Source organism: Haliotis rufescens, unplaced genomic scaffold (genome assembly GCF_023055435.1).
Source record: "Haliotis rufescens isolate VD_foot unplaced genomic scaffold, xgHalRufe1.0.p SCAF_20, whole genome shotgun sequence".
NCBI classification, from domain to species: Eukaryota; Metazoa; Mollusca; class Gastropoda; order Lepetellida; family Haliotidae; genus Haliotis; species Haliotis rufescens.
Genome location: NW_025963891.1, coordinates 9,708,877 through 9,733,995, shown reverse-complemented (window position 1 = coordinate 9,733,995; position 25,119 = coordinate 9,708,877). Strand labels below are relative to the sequence as shown.

The 25,119-nt window shown below is 40.7% G+C and overlaps 1 protein-coding gene across 1 annotated transcript in view; it reads left to right on the top strand.

Annotated features, from left to right (window-relative positions):
• The first annotated feature begins 5,332 nt into the window (after positions 1-5,332).
• Positions 5,333-25,119, top strand: part of LOC124131060 — a 34,076-nt gene continuing 14,289 nt past the window's right edge. The window contains exons 1-10 of the mRNA XM_046494146.2: positions 5,333-5,458; positions 10,948-11,093; positions 16,030-16,170; positions 16,741-16,854; positions 18,040-18,156; positions 18,845-18,976; positions 20,277-20,564; positions 21,965-22,183; positions 23,194-23,337; positions 23,794-23,910. Coding sequence (XP_046350102.2) covers positions 10,973-11,093; positions 16,030-16,170; positions 16,741-16,854; positions 18,040-18,156; positions 18,845-18,976; positions 20,277-20,564; positions 21,965-22,183; positions 23,194-23,337; positions 23,794-23,910 — 1,393 coding nt within the window. The 5' untranslated portion in view covers positions 5,333-5,458; positions 10,948-10,972. The remainder of the gene's footprint in view (positions 5,459-10,947; positions 11,094-16,029; positions 16,171-16,740; positions 16,855-18,039; positions 18,157-18,844; positions 18,977-20,276; positions 20,565-21,964; positions 22,184-23,193; positions 23,338-23,793; positions 23,911-25,119) is intronic.

The window sequence follows — 25,119 nt, the reverse complement described above, 5'->3', positions numbered from 1 at the left end:
AATATTGACTCACTCTCATGTGAAGTAAAAACTATATTGACTCACTCTCATGTGAAGTAAAAACAATGTTGACTCACTCACTCTTATGTCGTAAAATAAAAACAATATAGACTGGCTCACTCTCATGTCGTGTAGTAAAAACAATATTGACTCACTCACTCTCATGTCGTGTAGTAAAAACAATATTGACTCACTCACTCTCATGTGAAGTAAAAACAATGTTGACTCACTCACTCTTATGTCGTAAAATAAAAACAATATAGACTGGCTCACTCTCATGTCGTGTAGTAAAAACAATATTGACTCACTCACTCTCATGTCGTGTAGTAAAAACAATATTGACTCACTCACTCTCATGTGAAGTAAAAACAATGTTGACTCACTCACTCTTATGTCGTAAAATAAAAACAATATAGACTGGCTCACTCTCATGTCGTGTAGTAAAAACAATATTGACTCACTCACTCTCATGTCGTGTAGTAAAAACAATATTGACTCACTCACTCTCATGTGAAGTAAAAACAATGTTGACTCACTCACTCTTATGTCGTAAAATAAAAACAATATAGACTGGCTCACTCTCATGTCGTGTAGTAAAAACAATATTGACTCACTCACTCTCATGTCGTGTAGTAAAAATAATATTGCCTCACTCACTCTCATGTGAAGTAAAAACAATGTTGACTCACTCACTCTTATGTCGTAAAATAAAAACAATATAGACTGGCTCACTCTCATGTCGTGTAGTAAAAACAATATTGACCCACTCACTCTCATGTCGTGTAGTAAAAACAATATTGACTCACTCACTCTCATGTGAAGTAAAAACAATGTTGACTCACTCACTCTTATGTCGTAAAATAAAAACAATATAGACTGGCTCACTCTCATGTCGTGTAGTAAAAACAATATTGACTCACTCACTCTCATGTCGTGTAGTAAAAACAATATTGCCTCACTCACTCTCATGTGAAGTAAAAACAATGTTGACTCACTCACTCTTATGTCGTAAAATAAAAACAATATAGACTGGCTCACTCTCATGTCGTGTAGTAAAAACAATATTGCCTCACTCACTCTCATGTGAAGTAAAAACAATATTGCCTCACTCACTCTCATGTGAAGTAAAAACAATGTTGACTCACTCTCATGTCGTGTAGTAAAAACAATATTGCCTCACTCACTCTCATGTCGTGTAGTAAAAACAATATTGCCTCACTCACTCTCATGTGAAGTAAAAACAATGTTGACTCACTCACTCTTATGTCGTAAAATAAAAACAATATAGACTGGCTCACTCTCATGTCGTGTAGTAAAAACAATATTGACTCACTCACTCTCATGTCGTGTAGTAAAAACAATATTGCCTCACTCACTCTCATGTGAAGTAAAAACAATGTTGACTCACTCTCATGTCGTGTAGTAAAAACAATATTGACTCACTCACTCTCATGTGAAGTAGAGACGTGTCAAGTGTTCGGCTGAGATCACACATACGTGGTGTAGGTTATTACAATCAGTTAAGAATAGAAAAAAGTGACTCTGTGGTGTGTTAATCATATGGAATGAGAGCATCACCCAGCTGTCCCTGCAACACATGAAACTGATATGGACACACATGTCGATAGTTTGCGCCAGGCGCGGTGTCAGGTTTTGGTGACATTTGATTGTAAATATGAAGACATATACACAAATGTCAATGGCAAGCTGCGGCATATTTGAGACGGTATAATGCTGTGATAGGTGTTATCATAGTGAGGGGCCTCGTGGTTAAAGTGTTCGCTCGTCACGCCGAGTCCACGAGTTTAATTCCGCACGGCGGGGTAAAACCACACTTAGAACTTATCACGTCGGTTTCTTAATAATCGAGTCTGCGTCGGAGAGAGACCTGTGGTTGATAGCGTGAGCAATGATATTTGTTTTATTGTTTAACGCCGCACCCAGCACTATTCCAGCTACATGACGGCGGTCTGTAAATAATATCAAGTTTGGACCAGACTATCTAGTGACTGACATCATGAGCATCATTCTACGCAATTTGGAAACGATGACATGCATCAACCAAGTCAGTCGCCTCTTACAACAAGCATGGGTTGCCGAAGACCTATTGTAACCCGGATCTTCACAGGTAAGATGCATAGGAGCGAACCAACTAGCTCTTGAGACAAGTACAGTCGCCTTTTACGACAAGCATGGGTTGCTGAAGACCTATTCTAAGCAGGATCTTCACGGGGCCGAGACATGATGGCACACCATCAGATAGGTCACACATTGTCAACACCCAGTTCTCGTGATTCGTTCACAACAAACATTGGGCACTTGGATACATTCTGCTCCGGAACGTTCACGGCTTTGGTTAGTTAAACAAGCGACTTTCTGTTGGAATATTATCGATTGTGTATTCAGAGTTTCGGCCAATCCGTATGACAGGATACGCGGTGATGTCCTCTTGGCTTTACACATGATAAAATTATTTGACATTGATGTCCTCTTGACTGTACATGTGGTATAATTCATAGACCTTAATGTCCTCCTGACTATACACATGGTATAATCCATAGACCTTGATGTCCTCTTGACTATATACATGGTATAATCCATAGTCATAAATGTCCTTCTAACTATACACATGGTATAATCCATAGACCTTAATGTCCCCCTGACTATATACATGATATAATCCATAGACCTTAATGTCCCTCTGACTATACACATGGTATAATCCATATACCTCGAAGTCCTCCTGACTATATACATGGTATAATCCATAAACCTCGAAGTCCTCCTGACTATATACATGGTATAATCCATAGACTTTGATGTCCCCCTGACTATATACATGATATAATCCATAGACCTTAATGTCCCTCTGACTATACACATGGTATAATCCAAATACCTCGAAGTCCTCCTGACTATATACATGGTATAATCCATAAACCTCGAAGTCCTCCTGACTATATACATGGTATAATCCATAGACCTTGATGTCCTCATGACTATACACATGGTATAATCCATAGTCATAAATGTCCTCCTAACTATACACATGGAATAATCCATAGACTTTAATGTCCCTCTGACTAAACACATGGTATAATCCATAGACCTTAATGTCCCTCTGACTATACACATGGTATAATCAATAGACTTTAATGTCCCTCTGACTAAACACATGGTATAATCCATAGACCTTAATGTCCCTCTGACTATATACATGGGGTTTAATCCATAGACCTTGATGTCCTCCTGACTATACGCATGGTATAATCTAGAGTCATGAATGTCCTCCTGACTATACACATGGTATAATCCATATACCTCGAAGTCCCCCTGACTATATACATGGCATAATCCATAGACCTTGATGTCCCTCTGACTATACACATGATATAATCCATAGACGTTATTGTCCTCTTGACTATACGCATGGTATAATCCATAGACCTTAATGTCCCTCCCTATTTTTGGTACATTTTACTAGTGTGGTAATACACATGGCATCACTCATATACCAGTATGTCAAGGTCAGCAATGGGAAGTGTTGAGGCGGGGATGTGTGTGTATGTGTGCGTGCGTGCGTGCGTGCGTGCGTGCGTGCGTATGCGCGCGCGTGTCAGTGGAGCTTTGCTCTCTTATACTTACCAAGGTGAACTCACAATCATCTTATAGCGGTAAAATGATTTTCGGCTACCTTGCAGAGTTAGTGAGTTGGGTTTTACGAACAACTCGAACAACATCTAATTATGATCCACCTTGGCAACTCATCTTTTTTTAAAGCTCGTGTTGGCTGAGGACATAGATGTTTAACATTTTGATTACGTTTCTGCAGTCTGAGTGATTATACGGTGAAAGTGGTTATACGGTCAATACAACGCCACTGCATCGCGGCGGCCTGGAGAGATCAAATCTGGGCCCTGCAGGTCAAACCGTGGTTTAAAATGACAACCATCCAGGTCACACACTGTGACCACGTGATCCACATAAAAGTGTTCTAACGACAAGCATGAGGTACTAGGTCCTATCAATCCACTCAATGCAGCTGGGCTAAAAAAGTATATACTTGAAAATTGGATTTGATCAAACAATTAAGAACAATCAAAACATTACTAGGCTGAAAACAGTTGCCGAAACATTGCAAACTTAAGGAAAAAACACAACACCCGTATCAAATACATCCCCATCGAATAAATATTTCCACGAGACGTCCTAGAGATCGCACGAAGACATCTTCCCGAGGCAAGGGAGTTAACTGACTGTTAAAGTCCAGTTTTCACCCGTGCCGAAATAGGCTGGAATTCTTTAGGCTCGATCGTAGCGCCACAAGAGTCTATTACGAGTTATGTCCCTTCTATGTCCCTCCTACTGACCAATCAGATTCCACCACTCATATCACTTGCATTTGCTTTAAACGAAATGGGAGCGGTCGGGTAGTCTAGTGGTTAAAGCGTTCGCTCGTCACGCCGAACAATGTGTGAAGCCCATTTCTGGTGTCCACCTCCGTGATATTGCTTGAATATTGGTAAAAGCGGTGTAAAACCATACTCACTCGCTCGCTCGCTCGCTCGCTCACTCACTCACTCACTTATCTTTGAAAATCAATAAAAAAAACTCGGCAATAGTTTGCATTTCATACATGGTTGGGGCATTATGGCTGCAAATTCACACCCCAGGTTTCTTTGAAGCAATTCATTTTTACACAAAATTACCCAGCCACAGATTACATTTTACAAACTGTTGCGGGAATGATGGTTAAATAGACATAATCAAATTAAACAACAGTTCTTTCAATTTTCAATTAAATAAACATCAAACTCGGTATACTTTCTTTTGCCCCTAAGTTATTTTGTCCCCTTTCTTTACAAATTCAACCACTATCCCTTTCATTCGTTATTTAATCATTTATCTAATTATTGTCATCACCCGATTGATAACGGTGATAGAATCTACACCGAAAAGTCGCTCCAAATTGTAATAAAGAAGTTGTTCATCCATAAATTCTTTCTTAATTAATTATTGTTTGGCGTACCTATTTACATTAAAATGTTTAGATTCCAAATTCACGTACACAAACTAACACATATCCTCAGTAAATCTCAGAAAAACTTCTCATATATCTTAAAGCCTATAATTGTTCAATGTATTCATTGCCACCTGGGCCGTCGATTATCGAACAACACGTTGAATAACAGCATAGCTGGTTTTCAGGTGTGCCCTGACACCATCGATTTGGCGGCAGTTAATATTTACCTCAACTTCATTGCCATCTATTAACAAGACAAGCTGTCACCAGCCCTAGTGACGACTTCAGGAGTCGAACAATACTCCAGCGATCGAAGCCAAATAAAAGACGGCAAACTTTGTCGGAAAGGCTTTGGCTCAATTCTGAGGTTTCGGTGTACAGGAGAACTGGCTCTAAAATGAATGTTTTGAGTTGTTAAACTATACACCTCAACAGGTAGGTTGACTTTTATTTGAGAATATTTCCGTTACAGATTAAGGTAATGTCATTGATTATCATATTGGTTGTATATATCACAAGTAGGTGACAAGTAGATCTGTATATGTACTACTAACATGGCGGCGGTCAAAATGTCAGCGACGTACAGTTTTCTGGTGGTGTGACAGGATTGTGTTAAGTATATTATATTGTATATTCGTAAAACAGCTCTCGTCATTCAAGTGTAATTTGTACGAAGAAGGATGTATCTATATTTTTAAAAAAGAAATTTGAAGTAAGCTACTGAATTTAATTAAACGTCTTTGTGGTGGGACATAATATTTAATTATCAAAACATACTCAAAGCGGAAATGAACCCTAATAATGTATTTATATACAAAAGTAAACTAAAACTCTGGTCTTTCAATGGGCGGAAATGGACTCTTTGGGTTTTATACAAAATTCTTTTTCAAATTTTGAATTAAAACAAATTCAAATTTCAAATAAAAGTGCTGCCTTAGACATGTTGCGTGACATGTTTTTTTTCATTTAGCTTTGGCGATAAACACACGTGCCATTATTTGGACATCAATACGTATGTAAACGGCACCGCTATAGCCTTGGCCGTCTTGACAAGTGCCTTGTAGAGTACACAGTTAAATTATTGATCTATCTGTAAAACCACATCGTCATCATAATTATTATGAATGTTCAGTTATCAATATGCTTGTATGATAAAATTCGTCTTTGGATATATATACCATAATACTTCGTATATGACAGTGGAACATTGATATTGTTGTGGACGGTAAATTGTCATTTTATCTAAACTGCCGGGGAAAGGAAAGTATACAATCATCTTTGATGGTGGCTAAAAATGAAAAATAATAATTGTATTTCAATGAAGATGTATTTGATACGGGTGTTTTGGGCCTTAAATTTACTGTGTTTCGGCGACTGTTTTCAGCCAAGTAACTTCTTGAAAACGTTTTTTTTGTTTGTTTGTTGTTTAACGCTTTATGACGGCGGTTGAAAACGTTTGTAATGTGTTGGTCAAATCAAATTTTCAATTGTATACTTTCTTCTGCCCGGCAGTTTACATCATTTCCTAGGCGGAATAGCCCCCCTAGTACTCCATGACTGTCATTAGAGTAGACTCGCATAAGGATCGTATGGTTGCAGCGTATGCCCTGCCTGATTGTGTGTCATCGAACCCCGACAGTGTGCTCATATTGTTAACCACTGGTTTGCTAGGTCCATGCTCGATCATGTACGGGAGGCTGTCATATAACTTAAAACATAAAAATAAAACAGCATTTAGGCATTTCGAGATCTGTCCAATCGTCTTTAGTCTCTCACACTTAAACGCTCCCACACGCGATCTCTTGACATGTCCCCCTTTACACAAAGGCGGTAGACGTGATGTGATACAGATTCTCTCAGGGAAAGATGACAAACCGATGTAACCACATCACCGCCGTATAATTACATACAACAGAAAAACAAAAAAAGGTTGTTTCACACGTTGTTTGCAACAATATCTGCTGGTGGACATCATCAAGTCAGGACAAGACAGTTGCTGGGTTGCTGAGTGTGTGCAAAGTGATTGTTGGTCTAATACAGTCCCGTGGTAGTAGGGTTCTATTCCAACGAGTGTTTGAAAGAACTATACATACTGACGTACGGTGGCCCATAAGGGACATGGAGTCTGTTTTTCAATGTTTTGATGTTTCACTTACTTTTACCGTAACCTTCAGTAAATTAACACAATTTTTCATACAAATATGTTATAAATCATGTATAAAAACAACCGAAACGTGTAAAATGTACTTTCAAGTAGCTATTGAGTCGCTGAAATGTGAAGCAAAAATGTCAAAAACTAAAATGGAAATGTCAAAAACAAAAACGAAAATGTCAAAAACAAAAGCGAAAATGTCAAAAACTAAAATGAAACCACATAAAACTATTTCCACCGCGGTGGAAATATTATCACACATGATTTATCACATATTTGTATGACAAATCGTGTTAATTTGCAAAAGGTTACGATAAAGTGAAATATCAAAATATGGAAAAACAGGCTCCATGTCTCTTATGGGCCACCGTACTGACGCACTAATAACAATAGGTATACATGGTTATTCTAATGTTATTATGGAACATTTAGTGTGTGTTCAACTGTAAAGTATCCCCGGTGTATTCTATAAGTCAGCATCCTCCGGAGGCAAGAGCGTACACTAGTCTTGTTCATCAAAATCTTGTTTCAAGAAACTTGACTTTGATCTTGACACGCTTGTCCCAGGAAGAGTGAGTGAGTGAGTATGGTTTTACGCTGCTTTTAGCAATATTCCAGCAATATCACGGCGGGAGACACCAGAAATAGGCTTCACACATTGTACCCATGTCGGGAATCGAACCCGGGTCTTCGGCGTGACGAGCGAACGCTTTAACCACTAGGCTACCCGACCGCCCCGCCTCGGGAAGATGATATGTCAGATACTGGATACATTCTGAGACATATTAGCCTTAACTTGCCGTAGGGTCAGCTTGTACCAGCCTCGACCGTAGAAGCTCTACCTGCTACACCGTGGGCCTTCCTCCGGCGTGAGTGAGTGAGTTGAGTTTAACGCCACTTTCAACAATATTTCAGTTTCAGTGATTTAAGTCCAGAATGTATGCTGATCCTAGACGTTTACCGTTTTGATGAAACCCACGATCACCGGTGTCCTAATCAGGCCGTATGTGGGATTTGACACATCGATAATAGAATCCTGAACGTCTAAGTGACGTAACTCTACCTTGCGAATTGTTGTGTCTTGGACAACCTAGCAATCCGTGTCCCTTTGTCCGACATAAAGGTGAAATAACAGATGTACTCTAATACGCCCTTCAAACACCTGATCAATCTCACCATGAAGTAAAGCATAAAATATAAATTTCATGAACTAAGACGAGTTCTATGGATGAACAACTTCTTTTTTGTTCATCCATAGAACTCGTCTTACTTCATCATTCCAACTTCTAAATGCCACTCAAAGAAGTTATAAATTTCATGTTGAGCAGAATATAACAAAACCATGAATGAATAGAAAATAAAATTTGGTAAAAAATAACTTCAAAGGCCACAACACTGCATCTCTAAGCATTATATTGTAGACAAGTATTGACTTGTGCAGTGAGTTCGAAATGATTGATGGAGCGGTATGCATCAGTTCCTCTCGACATGTGACTATGTACTTACTAGGATATTATTTCCGATATCAGACATCGGTGTTATTGCACAGCGCCAGGCGCCATGCTTTATTTGTGTTTGGTTGGAGAAAGTTACATGGGGATGAGTAATAGTAGACTAAATGCCTACAGTGACTAATGCCTACAGTGGCTAATGCCTACAGTGACTAATGCCAACAGTGCTAAATGCTTACAGTGCTAAATGCCTACAGTGGCTAATGCCTACAGTGACTAATACCTTCAGTGTTAAATGTTTACAGTGCTAAATGCCCACAGTGCTAAATGCCTACAGTGATAAATGCCTACAGTGACTAATGCCTACAGTGATAAATACCTACAGTGACTAATGTCTACAGTGACTAATGTCCACAGTGACTAATGCCTAGAGTGACTAATGCCTACAGTTATAAATGCCTACAGTGATAAATACCTACAGTGACTAATGCCTACAGTGACTAATGTCTACAGTGACTGATGCCTACAGTGATAAATGCCTGCAGTGATAAATACCTACAGTGACTAATGCCTACAGTGACTAAGGTCTACAGTGATAAATACCTACAGTGCTAAATGCTTACAGTGACTAATGCCTACAGTGACTAATGCCTACAGTGATAAATGCCTACAGTGACTAATGCCTACAGTGATAAATACCTACAGCGATAAAAACGTATGGGGAATACGAGCTGCAGAGTATTTGGTATTTGTGCAGTGACTGTCACGTTTCCCTGCACACATGAGTACACTTTGGTTATGGGCCGCTATGCAGACAAATGTTCATAAGGTTTGTCTATAAAGCGGTACTGACTATAGTTGAGTAATTACAGCCTGTCCACACGGCGCTACTCCTTAACGACTAACACAACGACATGTTAAAGACTTTATTCTAGGCACTGGTCAATATAGAAAACAATATATAAATTGTTATTTGTTAACAATATATATTTATATGATATAAATAAATCATGTAACAGGCAGTCAGATAAACTGTACAGGTAAATGTTAAAGGTGTGGCAGTCTGTGTGCTGGATGTCAGAGAGGCCGTTGTACATCAACTCTTCTTTCAGTGGCAGCAAGGGGCATCGATGGCGATGAAAGTAATTCCGACAGTTGTCATCTGACAATGCGGATAACGAACAGTAGTAAGGTTTAGTAAGTAAAACAATTAGAGAAAATCAAATGATTTAAAATTATTGTATTATTTACCAACACGACGAACATAGTAGAGAAATAATAGAAAAAAATCCGTATAGTGTAGCATTGTTAAAACATTAATTGACCATCCTATACACGCGGAAGAGAATTTATGGATGTCAACTTCTGTATTATGAGGAACACAGCGTGTCGGAGTATGTGCTTATTTCAGGGGATGAAGGAGTAAGCATATACTCCGAAGAAGTTGATTTCCATAAATTCTCATCCTTCTGTGTATCACTTCTAAATGCCTTTCAAATACTTGACCCTGTATATGGTTCCACTGTTGCATAGCCAGTGTTTTCATCATAATTCAGGGTCTGGTTTGGGTAGGAAACGTACGAATTGTGTTTTCGTTTACTCATAGTGTAGAAGGAAATAATTATAAGCATTATAAACCCACACTAATTACTTATTACTTTTACCTATCTTTTACTAAAATTTTAGGTAAAGTGGTGGACACCAGTAGACTCCACCAACTGGAATTGTGCTGAGTGCGGCGTAAAACAACAAACAAACAATAGTTACAGTTGCGTTGGGTTAAGGTCGCATCTCTTTCTCGTGGTCAATAGAAATGAGGCAATATACAAAGCTTTATACTGATGTTTCTTTTACGAAAGGATAAAAATAAGTGCCATGCCATGATTGCTACTAAACACAAAAGACAGCAAACATGAACCTCTGAATGGATTATTCCAGTGAGTACGATGTTGGTGAAAATGGCGAAATGACGATTTTGCTTTGTACAGCGAATCTCTGACGATTGTGGATTGTGTTTTAATATGAGGAAATCAGTTAGTGTATTATTATATTGATATAGTGAGTGGGTATTCTTTTACACCACTTTTAGCAATATTCTTCCAATATCACGTTGGAGACTAAAAACACTTTAACCGCTAGGCGTCCCCATCGCCATCATATTGGTACAGAATTGAACACGCTGACTGATATTAGGATACAAAAATGTAATACTATCCATTATATATGTGAGGGGATACAGGAAGGTACCAGTTTTGTCCACGGAGATCCATGTACGGGGACCGATCAGAGAAATGTATTGAATCCTTCCCTTTATGTTTCAGGACGAGAGTAGTCAGACGAACCGTTATGGCTGACAGCCGTACCCCGAGGGGAGGGGGTCTGACGGGGTGGCTCCCCCTGTTGGTGGGCCTCATGGTGACAGTACATGTGGCTACTGTCACTGCGCATGGCGGAAACCCAAATACTGGTAAGGTTCACTTATATTTGTCCTACAGTGTATATATTTTATTGTGATGACATCCTGCTTGAAATACAAGCACTAATGCCCTTGCCTAACAGTGATTAATGGCATTAACTGACAGGAAACAGGTAGAGAGTTAAAGGCGAAAAGATTAATGGTTATTAGTCTTATGGACAGTTTGTTTGTTATTTAACGCCGCTCTCAGCAATATTCCAGCTATATGACGGCGGTCTGTAAATAATCGATTCTGGTCCTGACAATCCAGTGATTGCCATCATGAGCATCGTCTACGCAACTGGGATACGATGGCATGCATCAATCAAGTCAACGCGTCTGATCACCCTGTCCCTTTAGTCGCCTCTTACGACAATCACGTGTTGCGGAAGAACAAATCTGACACGGATCTTCACGTGGGTCTTGTGGGTGATGATTGAGAGAGGAAATATGAATGAAGGTATACACTACAGACAAAAAGGACAACACATACAAAACTACAATCTTAAAATAAAGCACCAGTAAGGCATAAAAAATATTTGGTTAAAACCAAACAATATACAACTTAAGCAATTTTAAGAGAAATAAACTATTTATGAAATGCTGGACTGAATTATATAACGGAAACCGATAACATATATATATATATCAACAGCTTGGAAAGCATGCTGGGACTGGCCTTTGGGCCGTATTGACTGTTTGCGTTTGTAGTTTGAATTAATAAATAGATTGGTCTTCTGCCCATACAGGGAATAAATAATGCTCTAAAGTTGTGGACATGACAAGAACCTTGACTTTGAGTCAGCATCGGTCAAATGATTTTAAAAGTATTACTCACGTCACAAAACCCTGTGATCCCGTATAACACTGTCATAATTCCAGTTACAGGTGTCACAATTGTCTGTGAGCCATACTACTGTTATTCCTGCCATGTCACGACCGAGGACACTATTTTTTAACTTCACACCTTGTGCACATGAACTTGAGGATTCAAACCTGGTCTAGTGACGTGGCACCGTCGTACAGTGAGTGAGTGACAGTATTCCAGTCATATCACGGCGTGTCAGCTTAATGTGGGAGGAAAGCCCGAAGTGATGCAGGTCTCAGACGTTTACCACTTCGGTGAAACCCACGAGCACGGGTATGGTGCTGACAAAGCTAGAAACATAATCTGGGCGAACCGGGATTCGAACCCACGATCATAGGTTTCTGGCGTGCCTAAGGGACGCAACTCTGCACAACTCACACGTGCCCCCCGTCATACAGTATACACGTTTACTGCTGGGCTACCCGACCGCTCCGAAATGTATTTGAGGTCATGCTTAGTGAGGGACGTTACCGACACATCGCTCCACATTACTATTGTAGTACCGCTTGACTTAAACACAGACATATTCTAAAATATAATAATATAATTATTATACGATTAAATTTAGAATTCGTTTATCTTTTTTTAGTTATATTATCTGTTTAAAAAATTGAAACAGTTTTCTGAAGAGTGCTTAAGAAATATGATTTGTCAACATGCTAGTAATGAGTGAGTGTGTTTGGAATAACGCTGATTTAAAAAAAAAAATCAGTTATATCACGGCGTGTCAGCTTGATGTTGGAGGAAAGACTTAATTGATGCAGCTCTTAGAGGTTTACAACGAGCAAGGATACGATGTTGAAACACCTAGATTCATCAGGGCGAATCTGGGATTCGAACCCACGATTAACGGTTTCCGGTACGCCCCAGGGCCGCAACTCCACACAGGACATTGTTGCGCCATAGACAGCTAGCCAACCCATGCCCTTCGTGTTAGTATCGAAGCATCAGATATCAGTACAAAGTTTAGTTTGCGCATTGAGTACATACAACCGGCATGGCAATGAATGCATGTTTCTCATTGGCCAAAATAAAATGAAAATCAGTTATCTAATCTACAGTTAGACTACCAAAAATTTCAAGACACAGTAGTTTTTCTAATGTTAAATAGCATCTCCGAATTGTTTTCGCCCGAGAGCGTGTTACCTTCCTGAATGATTGTTTCAGTCTGACATCAATCCTGTCGCGGCATAAACTTATGCATTTTACAGAAACGAAAACCCTGTCGAGTTCGGTTACAAATGAAATTCCCAGGTTTCAAATATACGTTGAAAACCTCCTCAATTTGAAACAGGAGATTTCCCGACGAATATCTGTGCAATGCGGGGACGGTTGGATAACCTAATGGTGAAAACATTCGCTGATCATAAAATCCGGGTTCGATTCCTCACATGGGTACAATGTGTGAAGTCCACGTCTGGTGTCCTGCTAAAAGCGGCGTAAGCCGTTCTGTCACTCAAAATACATTTATAGAACGGTGATGGTCATGTCTTTAGGAGGATAATATATGTCCTGTGATAGCCCCATTGATGTACAAACACAAATGTACCTTACTGAATCTGTTTACACTGGTGGTGTCTTTAATATACAGAATAATGATTTTTGTAAAGAGAGGACATCATCCCCATGAAGCAGTGGTAACACCTCTTCTCTTCATCTCCTTAAATGATAGCTTTCATCAATGATTATTACTTAATTATCGCTTCCGCTCACCCCATATCTGTAGCTATCTGCCCGACAAAGATATTTATTTTTAAAGACCTTAGAGCTTGTAGAGGCGAAACTTGACGTAATTTTCTTTAACCGGTGTCTGTTATACCAGGACCTTGTGCACGCGCCATCTGGCGCCAACATGTTGATATGTAAGCTGATTAAGTACCTAACCGACCTTAATGGCGTAGATATTGAATATAAATACAGCACGTTTACTGGATACAAATAAATACATATTCGACCGGTTAGCTGGAGAAAGAACATGCTAATATACTATACAGTATACACAAGGCCGTGTTTGCATAATCTCAGGGGATAAAGGGTCTCCGGTTTAATAAATACAAACTGCAGATCAAAGTGTCTTGATTTAATGTATTTCTGTTTGCTGTTGAATGACGTGCTGTCAAATGTCGTATTGAAATGGAAATAGGCATGTGTTTGTGGTTTGATAAGTGTCCGGAATGATAAGAAGGAGGGTAGCGTTGACGAAATGATTTCATTGAACATTTTCTTTCTCGTTGACAAGGGATTTATATAACTCCACGTGTTGTCTGAGGAAAGTATGTGTAATGTAGATTTTGTTCAGTTCATATGTACCCGTGAATATCCGAGGTATAATAGGTCTTCAGCAACCCATGCTTGCCGTAAAAAGGCGACTATGCTTGCCGTAAAAGACGACTATGCTTGTCGTAAGAGGAGACTAACGGGATCGGGTGGTCAGGCTCGCTGACTTGCTTGATGCTTGTCTTCGATCCCAATTGCGTAGATCGATGCTCATGATGTCAATCACTTGATTGTCTGGTCCAGACTCGAGTATTTACAGACCACCGTCACATAGTTGGAATATTTCTGAGTGCGGCGTTAAACAACAAACAAACAATTGATATGATTTACAAATAATGTCCTGTGACGGTACGCACCACGTGACTCATTGCCATATAGTTCCTACACCTACATAGGCACACACACAAGTCACGTACACATTACTAATATCAGCTTACCAAACGGACCAGCAGTTTATTCTTTTAGATTTTCTTGAGATTTCGTTCCAGGAATTATCGTTTTATTCGTAGTTTCTTTATTCGTTTCTTTAACCCGCGAACGTATTTTTTACCATCAAGGGGTGGTCGCACTACTGTCAAACATCCGCACAACTGTGAAACATTTAAGTAAAGCATCTACTTTCATGTGAAGGTTATCTACAGTCAGGATCCCGTTGATCCGGAACTGATTACTCTCGGCAACGTACATGTTATATAAAGTTTTTTTCGAAACGTGATTTTTGGTAGACATGTGGAGGATATTTTAAATTTGACGCATCAGTGACAAAAATGATGTCCATATTCCCTATTTTGACTTGTACCATATGTACTCATGTTTATTCAGGTGAACAGATGCCTTGCCTTTGCATGTGTTTGTGACGGATGTCATCTTTTCGCGAATACCTGGTATCATAACTATTTGGTTGTAGTTCATGAACACATGCTCATGATATAGCTGAAATCGTACAATACATTTCTTATGATTGGTGAATGAATTTTGTCGCTTTTATTTACAGTTTGATTTGTTATTTAACATCTCAACATCTGTACCTCTCTTATGAAATAGTTCGCAACGTTAATACATAACTTCACGGTAACGATAACGACACCCACGTCACTGTCCACACACAAAATACGTCGTTCATAGATAAACCGTTTTAAACTAGGATTCATTTCGTCTGACGTTTTGCAGCGCTGCTTTTGTGGCCTTGTCTGTTCCATGATCATATGTTAACAATAATAAAACAGGAACACTTATGGCCTGAAGATACGCCCGCATCCATTTTAACTTCTTGCGTGAAAAAAAGGACAATCTAATCTCTATGGTACGTCCGAATTGTAGATAATGTTTCTGATTATATCAACCTATAGCCCGTTCTGCATATACACGCTGGCAATACGCTTCAATGATTGAGCAAAGTACTGATCAATAGATGGTGAAAACGTTGGAATAACTCAATAAATCTATTGATGAAACTGTCGAGGCGCCATAAGTGACGTCAACCCACGCAGAAAATTGATTTAGAAGAAAATTTACAAGAGACTCTTCTTTTGGTGCTTATACTTACTAATAGAAATAATATAACCATGCCAATTGTCCATGTGGTGAGCGCTAGGTTAGACACACGTTTTTATTCCTAAATAAAAACATTGCAAGTGACCCCGTTGGACTTTTACAGTTAGTTCACTCCCTTGCCTCGGGAAGATGCTGGTTTTGTTGACACTTAGAAGGATATGTTAATATTCAAACCACTCACTCAACAGCTCGTTCTTAATTTTAACATGCCACACTGACCACTCATTGGGTGCTATGTTTACCCCACAGATGACAGGTGTGTGCCGTGGATCTGCTCCTGCTTTTACTACGGCGTCTACTACGACAAAGGCGACGTGTGGGAGTCTCAGAGTGACCCCTGCACCAAGTACCAGTGTGTTGACAATGGCGTCTTTCTCCCTATAAAGGCTGGTGAGTGAACTCAGCTAACAATTTTCAAATATGGCTGTCACAAATAAGAAAGCCAACATGCGGATCTCGTTTCTTAAAGTATGTCTTGAGGTGGTGGGGTAGCCTTGTGGTTAAAGCGTTCGCCCGCAACGCTGGAGACCTGGGTTCGATTCCCGACATGGGTACAATGTGTGAAGCCCATTTCTGGCGTCCCCCGTCGTGATATTGCTGGAATATTGCTAAAAGCGGCGTAAAACCATACTCACTCACTTAAGTATGTCTGAAATACTCCAAAGCAAACAAATCCACATTAAATTTAAAATGGTTGTAAGCTACATTTGAAGTATTCCATGAATGTATTTATTTAATTTTGTTCAATAAATATTTTAAGAATACATTTCTGTCCTCGATTTCTTATACTTTGAAGGGCGATAGGGAAGCGTAGTGGTTAAAACGTTCGATCGTCACTCTGAAGGCCCGGGTTGGATTCCCGATATGGATGTAATGTGTGAAGCCTCTGATGTGATAATTAAGCGGTGTAAAACCCAAGTTATAAGATTCTTGTATTTAACATCTGATTTGTACTTCCAGGTTGTTCCTTCAAGGGCGAGTGTCGGGAAAGGAACAGCACGTGGGCCGAGGGATGTTTCCGGTACCGATGTAACGTGGAAAACGACTTCTCTACATATGAGCTAGAAGAAGCAGGTAAAAGAGCGTCACCCTGTTCAACTCCTAAACACGGAGAAAGAGGAAACAGATGATGTGCCTGACACTATGTCTACACTACTATCCGGTGACATAATGATAATCACTCATAATTACCTTCATATTAAGAGTTCCCCCGCCGTGATATTGCTGGAATATTGCGAAAAGCGGCGTAAAACCATACTGACTCACTCACTCACTCATCTATAAGGATCGTGTTCTGCTGAGAATCTTAACTGATTCAACGGAGTAACACTATTGGCAATGTCATTCATTTGTATCATTGTATGTGTGTCAAAGTCTTTGAATTCAATAGCCTGAGTTGATCTGAATTGAATAGACGCAACAATGACAACTAACTTCGAACGCGGGTTAATCATGTTGTCATCTCACTGGTATTGGGATAGAGGCACGGGTGGCCCAGTCGTATAAGGCACCGCAGTTCGCTGTCTAGAGTTGCCTCCCTTGGGCACGCCAGAAACCTATGATTGTGGGTTCGAGTCCAGGTTCGACCCAATTATGTTTCTAGGTTTGTCAGCACCATACCCGTGCTCGTGGGTTTCACCGAAGTGGTAAACATCTAAGACCTGTATCAGTTGGGGCTTTCCTCACACATTAAGCTGACACGCCGTGATATAATTGAAGTACTGTTCAAAGCGACTTTATATCCAACCCACTAACTCGTATAAATAATCTTCTTTGTAATACCCCTTAACTGTTTCCATTAGTTGATGGTTTGTCGTGATGTGAATAAACTGGACATACATGTCCTCTACCTATTTCGGGACCCGTGAAGATCCGAGTTAGAATGTTTCCCGCAACCCATGCTTGCCGTAAGAGGCGACTATGCTTGTCGTAAGAGGCGAGTAACGGGATCGGATGGTCAGACTCGCCGACTTGGCTGATGCATGTCATCGTATCCCAATTGCGTGGATCGATGCTGATGATGTCAATCACTGGATTGTCTGTTCCAGACTCGATTATTTACAGACCGCCGTATATAGCTGGAATATTGCTGAGTTAGACGTTAAACAACAAACAATAAAATAAGCAAAACAAACAAAACATATTTCGGTGTCACTTTGACATCGGTACATTAGGACGCAATTTCATCAGTTAGGTATCAAATGCAATTCAACAATGAAAGCGTCTACATGTATTGCAATGTTCTCCTGTGTCTCCCAGCCTGTGTGTGGAAGGACGGCAACTGCTACAAGGTAGGACAAAAGGCAGTGGAACACTGTGACACCTTTGAATGCCAGATAGATGATGGCTGTTATGTGATGAAGAAAGTCAAGACAGGTACGTCCATTTTTATTCTTGTCAAAACAGTTCTGACTACAATAATAACCACAAGCAACTGTGGCCATGAAAATACACATATTGTTTCTTCCATTCTATATACATATGCGTGGAGGTTCCGGGTCGATCAAGGTCTCGACCCGTCGAGATCAGGTATGGAATAGGTCTTCAGCAACCCATGCTTGCCGTAAAAGGCGACTATGCTTGTCGTAAGAGGCGACTAACGGGATCGGGGGTTCAGGCTCGCTGACTAGGTTGATGCATGTCATCGTATCACAATTGCATGTATCCATGCTCGTGATGTCAATCACTGGATTGTCTGGTCTAGACTCGATTATTTACTGGCCACCATCATATAGCTGGAACATGGCTGAGTTAGGCGTTCAACAACAAACAAACAAACAAAATAGGTCTCATTGTCGTACGATGCGACTAAATGGATCGGGCGGTCATGCATGGAGACTTGCTTGATGGTTTTGTCAACGGATCCAGATTCGATTATATACAGCTTGCCATTATATAGGTCGCATACTACTACTGTACGAAAAACAACTTATTTGTTATATGGATATTCTTAATAATCATAAATATATAACGCGAAAACGAATATAATTGTTATCAACCAAGAAGGCGATACATGAAGGTATAATCCACTATGTCCCCCCTGAGACTTGTCTTCTACCCCCAGGCTGCCTGACCCATGACGTGGAGAAGCCGTGCAAGCCGATGCTGAGCTTCTGGCAGGACGAGTGTGCAGTCTACCAGTGTACCGGTGAAAGGCAGGACAAGTTGAGGGCCAGGATCCTCACACATTCCCATGGTGCGTGCTGAGAGAGACACGTGCAGTGAAATACACCATTCGTCACCACTCGCCCCTTTCCGTAACCTGCAAGAAGACTCGTCCCTCTATCGATGAATGTTATGTGCGAAAATACGACACACCAATCAGAATGCGCGTATGAATTAAAATTCTTCGTCAAAGAATCCCTCAGAAATAATTTTTGATTTTACATATGTCCTGCATCTAAAAATATACCCAAGAAAAAGTTAAATATGTTCAATCATACTGTATAATTCCGCATGTCCCGATTTGCTTTAAATTGCATCTGAAATAAATATAATATATGGGAAAATATATGTGAACCATAACGCAAAGAGTTGACAATTGTTTTAGGTATGCCCGTTTGCGCTAAGATGGAACCCGGTCGTAAAAATGGCGATAAGAGGCGCACCAGTCGCTATTCGGCTTGTCTCGGAATAACACGAGTTGGTCACGAATGTGAAATACACATGCATGTTTCAATGCTGATACAAGATTGTATGTCAGTGGTAATAGCTCATACCTACCACGAGCAAATAATGTGTGTTTTGTTTATAAACAAGCTTTTTAAAGATAGGAACTGAGCGTTGTTGTGTGTTGAACACATGATAAAAAACACATTTAGAAGTTTTTCGAAAATGGTTTATAGAGGATAGGTATGAGGGTAGTGTTGGTCATGGAACTGATATATACACCATGGGGTGGACACGGGAGAGATGAGGGGATGTAATTGTGTTGGTGAAGGAATGGGAACAATATTAACGTCAACATTATCCATTATTAACATATTACGGGCACGGGTGGCCCAGTCGTCTAAGGCGCCGCAATTCGCTGTGCAGAGTTGCGTCCCTCGGACACGCCAGAAACCTATGATTGTGGGTTCGAGTCCAGGTTCAACCCAATTATGTTTCTAGGTTTGTCAGCACCATTCCAGTGCTCGTGGGTTTCACCGAAGTGGTAAACGTCTAAGACCTGTATCACTTCGGGCTTTCCTCCCACGTTAAGCTGACACGTCGTGATATAACTGGAATACTGTTAAAAGCGGCGTTAAACCCAACTCACTCACTCACTTTAATGAAGGAATAACATATGCATGATTCATGTGTTACACTCATAGGCGGATCCAGAGTTAGGGTCCAGGGGGTCCGGACGGCCCCCTCCCCCTTTTTGAAAACCAAATGTACTATGTTGTAGTCAGTAAAACTGTCTGAGAGAGGATTTTGATATTTTGAACCACTTACAAATGTTTTAAAAATGTTTGATCCGCCCTCGACATCTCACCTTACACATGATGCTTCAGATGTGATGATGTGGCCTCGAGGTCACTACGCCCTGCCCGAACCTGTGGGAGGATGCCCCAACTATGGGGAGAACTTCTGGCGTGAGAGTTGGTACAAGCAGTGCGGGGACGGCTGCAACTACAAGTCCCAGGAGTTCTTCCTGAAAGGCAACTACACCGCCCTCGAGTTGGACCACCACTTCTGCGTGCATCACGACGTGGACGACCCCTCCATCATCCCACTGTACCAGACATACTGGGAAGCTGGCCGATACTGCATCCTCAGGTTCAATGGGACGTGTCCGGATGGTAGGTAGTCTTTCACATACGTCGGAGTAGTCACAAATGAGTTGTTCGTTTGTGAGATGAAACACGAACTTCAATGTTTGTAGCTCTGTATTTGGGATATTTTTTAATGTTACGTGTCGATTCCTAAATTCATACGGTATGTTAACCGAGAAATCTGTACGTAAAATAATTTAGTGTGAAACCAACTAACAACCAACAAATGGTATACAATCAACAAATGTTTTACAACAATTCTCTAGGTTTACAAATCAATACAAATTACATCAATTACAATAGCAGTACACAATAGAGTAATAGTAAACTATTTAATGAAAAAATATGCTGTGATAGCAGTGGTCAGTATTTGACAGTGGTGACAGTAAAATACAGTGATGCATATATTATTCACCCAGAGGCGACGGTGATCAAGCTGGCCTGGGCAGGGAATCAGGGGTGATGAGTGATCCTCACAAATAAGCTGGTCTTGATGTAATGAAATGTGTGAGAGATACGAGAGGCACAATCTTGTCCCCTAAAATACAGTCTAACTAGCTACGGGAAATTTCCACATGGTGCCGTCACAACATAGAACATTTTACATGTTTCTATAACAACATCACAGACCACGTTATTCCGGAAGTTAACACATCACACTGGCATCTAAATATTCAAACTTCCTCAAAACTGCTTACATTAAACAGTACTACATTCCTGACAACTAATCTCTGTCAAAATACAATGGGACCGAATCTCAACAGAAACAATGTCATACAGTTACAATCATTGTTTAACAATACATTACACTGCCATATAACAGTTAGTAGCTCACAGACCCGTTAAGATTCAGGGGTAGAATAGGTCTTCAGCAACCCATACTTGCCGTAAAAGGAGACTATGCTTGTCTTAAAAGGCGCCTGACGGGATCGGGCGGTCAGGCTTGCTGACTTGGTTGATGCATGCCATCGATCCCAATTGCGTTGATCGATGCTCATGATGTCAATCACTGGATTGTCTGGTCCAGAGTCGATTATTTACAGACCGCCGTCATATAGCTGGAATATTGCTGAGTGCGGCGTTAAACAACAAACTAGTAGCTCACAAGAACCGAATACGCATTGTCCAGCAGCATCGGTCCATCAGCATCTTGATGTTTAAAGAAAGTTTAATGTGATGTAAGTCAACTCTATTGACGGTACGATGCTGATAAACCCACAAACATAATGAGCGCGAATCTTGTATTCGAACTCGCGAGCATAGGTGCCTGACACACGTAAGGGACATCACTCTTCACAGCGACTTTTGACTCGTTGTTGATGTCCAGCACGAAAAAGCAATAGCATGAGAGCAGTAAAAGTTTTGAAATTAAAGAGAATGTACAGAATAAATTTAATGGTGATGAGATCTGTTTCCTGATATTCCAGGCTTCGAAGAGGGGTTCGTGGAGATGAACAACCACGTATGCAACGCCACCAACGTCACAGTGGGGGCCCTCCCCGACGGTAACTTCACCTGCACTACCACCCGTATGGAGTTCTGCTGCAGATATGATGGTGAAATCGAACGCCCCATCGTGCTGCCGGCCAAACACCAGTTTGTGTTGTTCATGGCTAACAATGAGTCGGAATGTCAACAAGTCAGAGGTAAAGGTCACTTGATTATTTTAGGACCTTCTTGCAGATATACCTTCTTTATAATGATTTGAAGTTGTTAGTTATGAAAAGTCTGTTTTACTTCTCTTGATAGTGACACGTGTAAACCTACTAATGTTGTGTACTGAACATACATATCCCTTTCAGAGGCATGCTAGCTATTTTAATAACAAATCAATGTAGACAAGTTGAAATATACAGGCAATGTTAAATAAGCAGAAAACTCACATATACAACCCATTCCCTTGGTTGACCTTGGCATGGTTATTCAATAGAGACAATAAACATTTCCATATTCACAAGGAATCGCTTCTGAAAGCAGAGTCCATTGTATAATTCCGCCGACTATATCACGAGCATGTCTTTATGAATCTATCATATGGTGACGATGTGAGGGGTTGGCGAAAAGGTGAGCGTCACCTGCCTTACCGATGGCACCCGTCACAAACCCATGCAAAGGCAAGTCAATTGTTCGCTTGGAAAAAACACGGAAACCTTAACGAACAAGTGAAAATAGGGAATTGCATGAGACATCATTTTGGTAACTGATGCGTCAAATTTGGAAATGTCCTCCACATGTCTACCATAAAACGTTTTGAAAGCTAAAGCTTTGAATGTTGTAGACCCGATCAAACAACTTTTGAGCAAGGGTCGTATGACGCTCCAGAAAAGATTGTAGAAAGAGCATGCTCGATTGTACATCAAAAGTTTGAAAATGTAGACACCAAAGTCAGGAGCTGCTGTAATATTGCTCGACATAAAGGGTCTTTAAAACAGTGAGTGTTGATAAGCGCTGCTTTGAAAAGTTAGTTTCATATAGGCGTATCCGCTTAATGCGGGAGGAAATTTGACATCGACGTATGTCGTAGGAGTTTACAACTTTGGTTTTGAATCCACGACCTTTTGTTCCTGTCTCTCCAAAGGGACGCAACTGTGCACATCGAGTTGGACACCATCCATGCCCCTATTAGGAAGGTAAAGGTTGTATGTATTGTTTTCAGGAATGAACCACAAGATCCAGTTCTGGAGCTTCTGTGACGTTAATGATGGCGTCCTCCGGGAGATGAATGGATCTTTACCCTTTATCAAGACCGGGGACAACAACACCCTCATCAACTCCTGCTTCTACAGCCCCATCGGCTGCGGTAGGTGACACGACCACAGTGACATTCACCAGTCAGGCAAAACCACGCGTATGGTGCTGACAAACACAATGAATCATTAATTAAAATGTTGAGAGAATTGTGGTCGTCGGGCCTTCCTTAAAGAATAGATGGTATTGGTTCCAAAGTATCTGAAGGAATGAAACAGCGGTATTGCGGTAGGTATGCAAATTGTAGCCTAGTGGTTAAAGCGTTCGCTCGTCACACCGAAGATCTAGGTTCGATTCACGATATGGGGACAATGTGTGAAGCCATTTCTGATGCCCCTCGCCGTGATATTGCTTGAATATTGCTAAAAGCGGCGTAAAAACATACTCACTCAAATGTAGATTCTATTTCCTCGTTGTACTTAGGACGAGTGGCCGTTTTATATTGGATACATGACAGTGAGAGGCTGTCCATGGTATGGATGTTCATCGATGTTCATGTGTGTTCCAGGTTGCACCGATGTAGATGAGGAGGTTGTTGCTGTCGGCGAGAGGGTCACTAAGAAGTGTGTGACGAAGGAGTGTCGGGACGTCTTCAACCACAACATCCTGGTGGTGGTGGAGGGAGGTGAGGGCTGGCTTGTCATGTCAGACAACACAGAAATATAGCCACAGATTATGTCACAAGGAATCTATGTTCTTATATTAAGATTATTATTATATCATACATTTATATATCGCAGGTATCCAGGAACTAGTATTTGCTCCAATGCGGTTTTATTTGTTCCCCGACCAGTGGATCCGTTCGCATGCCAGTTATCATTCTCAACTCCCTGGGGAGTATACAAACCATGCTGCCTAAGGGTGCTAGAAGGATTTAAAACCATCACGTTGTCAGACTAAACTTCCCATCACTGCTTCACATATATTAATATGTTCCCTTCAGTACCCTGACCACCATAAAATGTCAAAAAAGAGAATCTTGAAGTACCCATATCGTTTTACAAACGGACGCCATTCCGTCAAATATTATCTTGTTGAGGTTTAGCGAATGTGCAATGAATAGATACGTTCAAAAGCAATGCTAACATTTATACATATATGTACGCTCGAAACGAAAAATGGGAAGGGGTAGGATGGTAGGAGAGTAGGATCGAGAGAGTGTATGATTGCTGTGGGTGTTAGGATGGTAGGAGGGTAGGATGGAGAGGGTGTATGATTGTTATGTGTGTTAGGGTGGTAGGAGAGTAGGATGGAGAGGTTGTATGATTGCAATGGGTGTTAGGACGGTAGGAAAGTAGGATGGAGAGGTTGTATGATTGCTGTGGGTGTTAGGATGGTAGGAAAGTAGGATGGAGAGGTTGTATGAATGCTATGTGTGTTAGGATGGTAGGAGAGTAGGATGGAGAGGTTGTATGATTGCTATGGGTGTTAGGATGGTAGGAGGGTAGGATGGAGAGGGTGTATGATTGTTATGGGTGTTAGGGTGGTAGGAGAGTAGGATGGAGAGGTTGTATGATTGTTATGGGTGTAAGGATGGTAGGAGGGTAGGATTGAGAGGTGTATGGTTGCTATGGGTGTTAGGGTGGTAGGAGAGTAGAATGGAGAGGGTGTATGATTGCTATGGGTGTTGGGATGGTAGGAGGGTAGGATGGAGAGGGTGTATGATTGCTATGGGTGTTGGGATGGTAGGATGGTAGGATGGAGAGAGTGTATGATTGCTATGGGTGTTAGGATGGTAGGAAAGTAGGATGGAGAGAGTGTATGGTTGCTATGGGTGTTAGGATGGTAGGAGGGTAGGATGGAGAGGGTGTATGACTGCTATGGGTGTTATGAT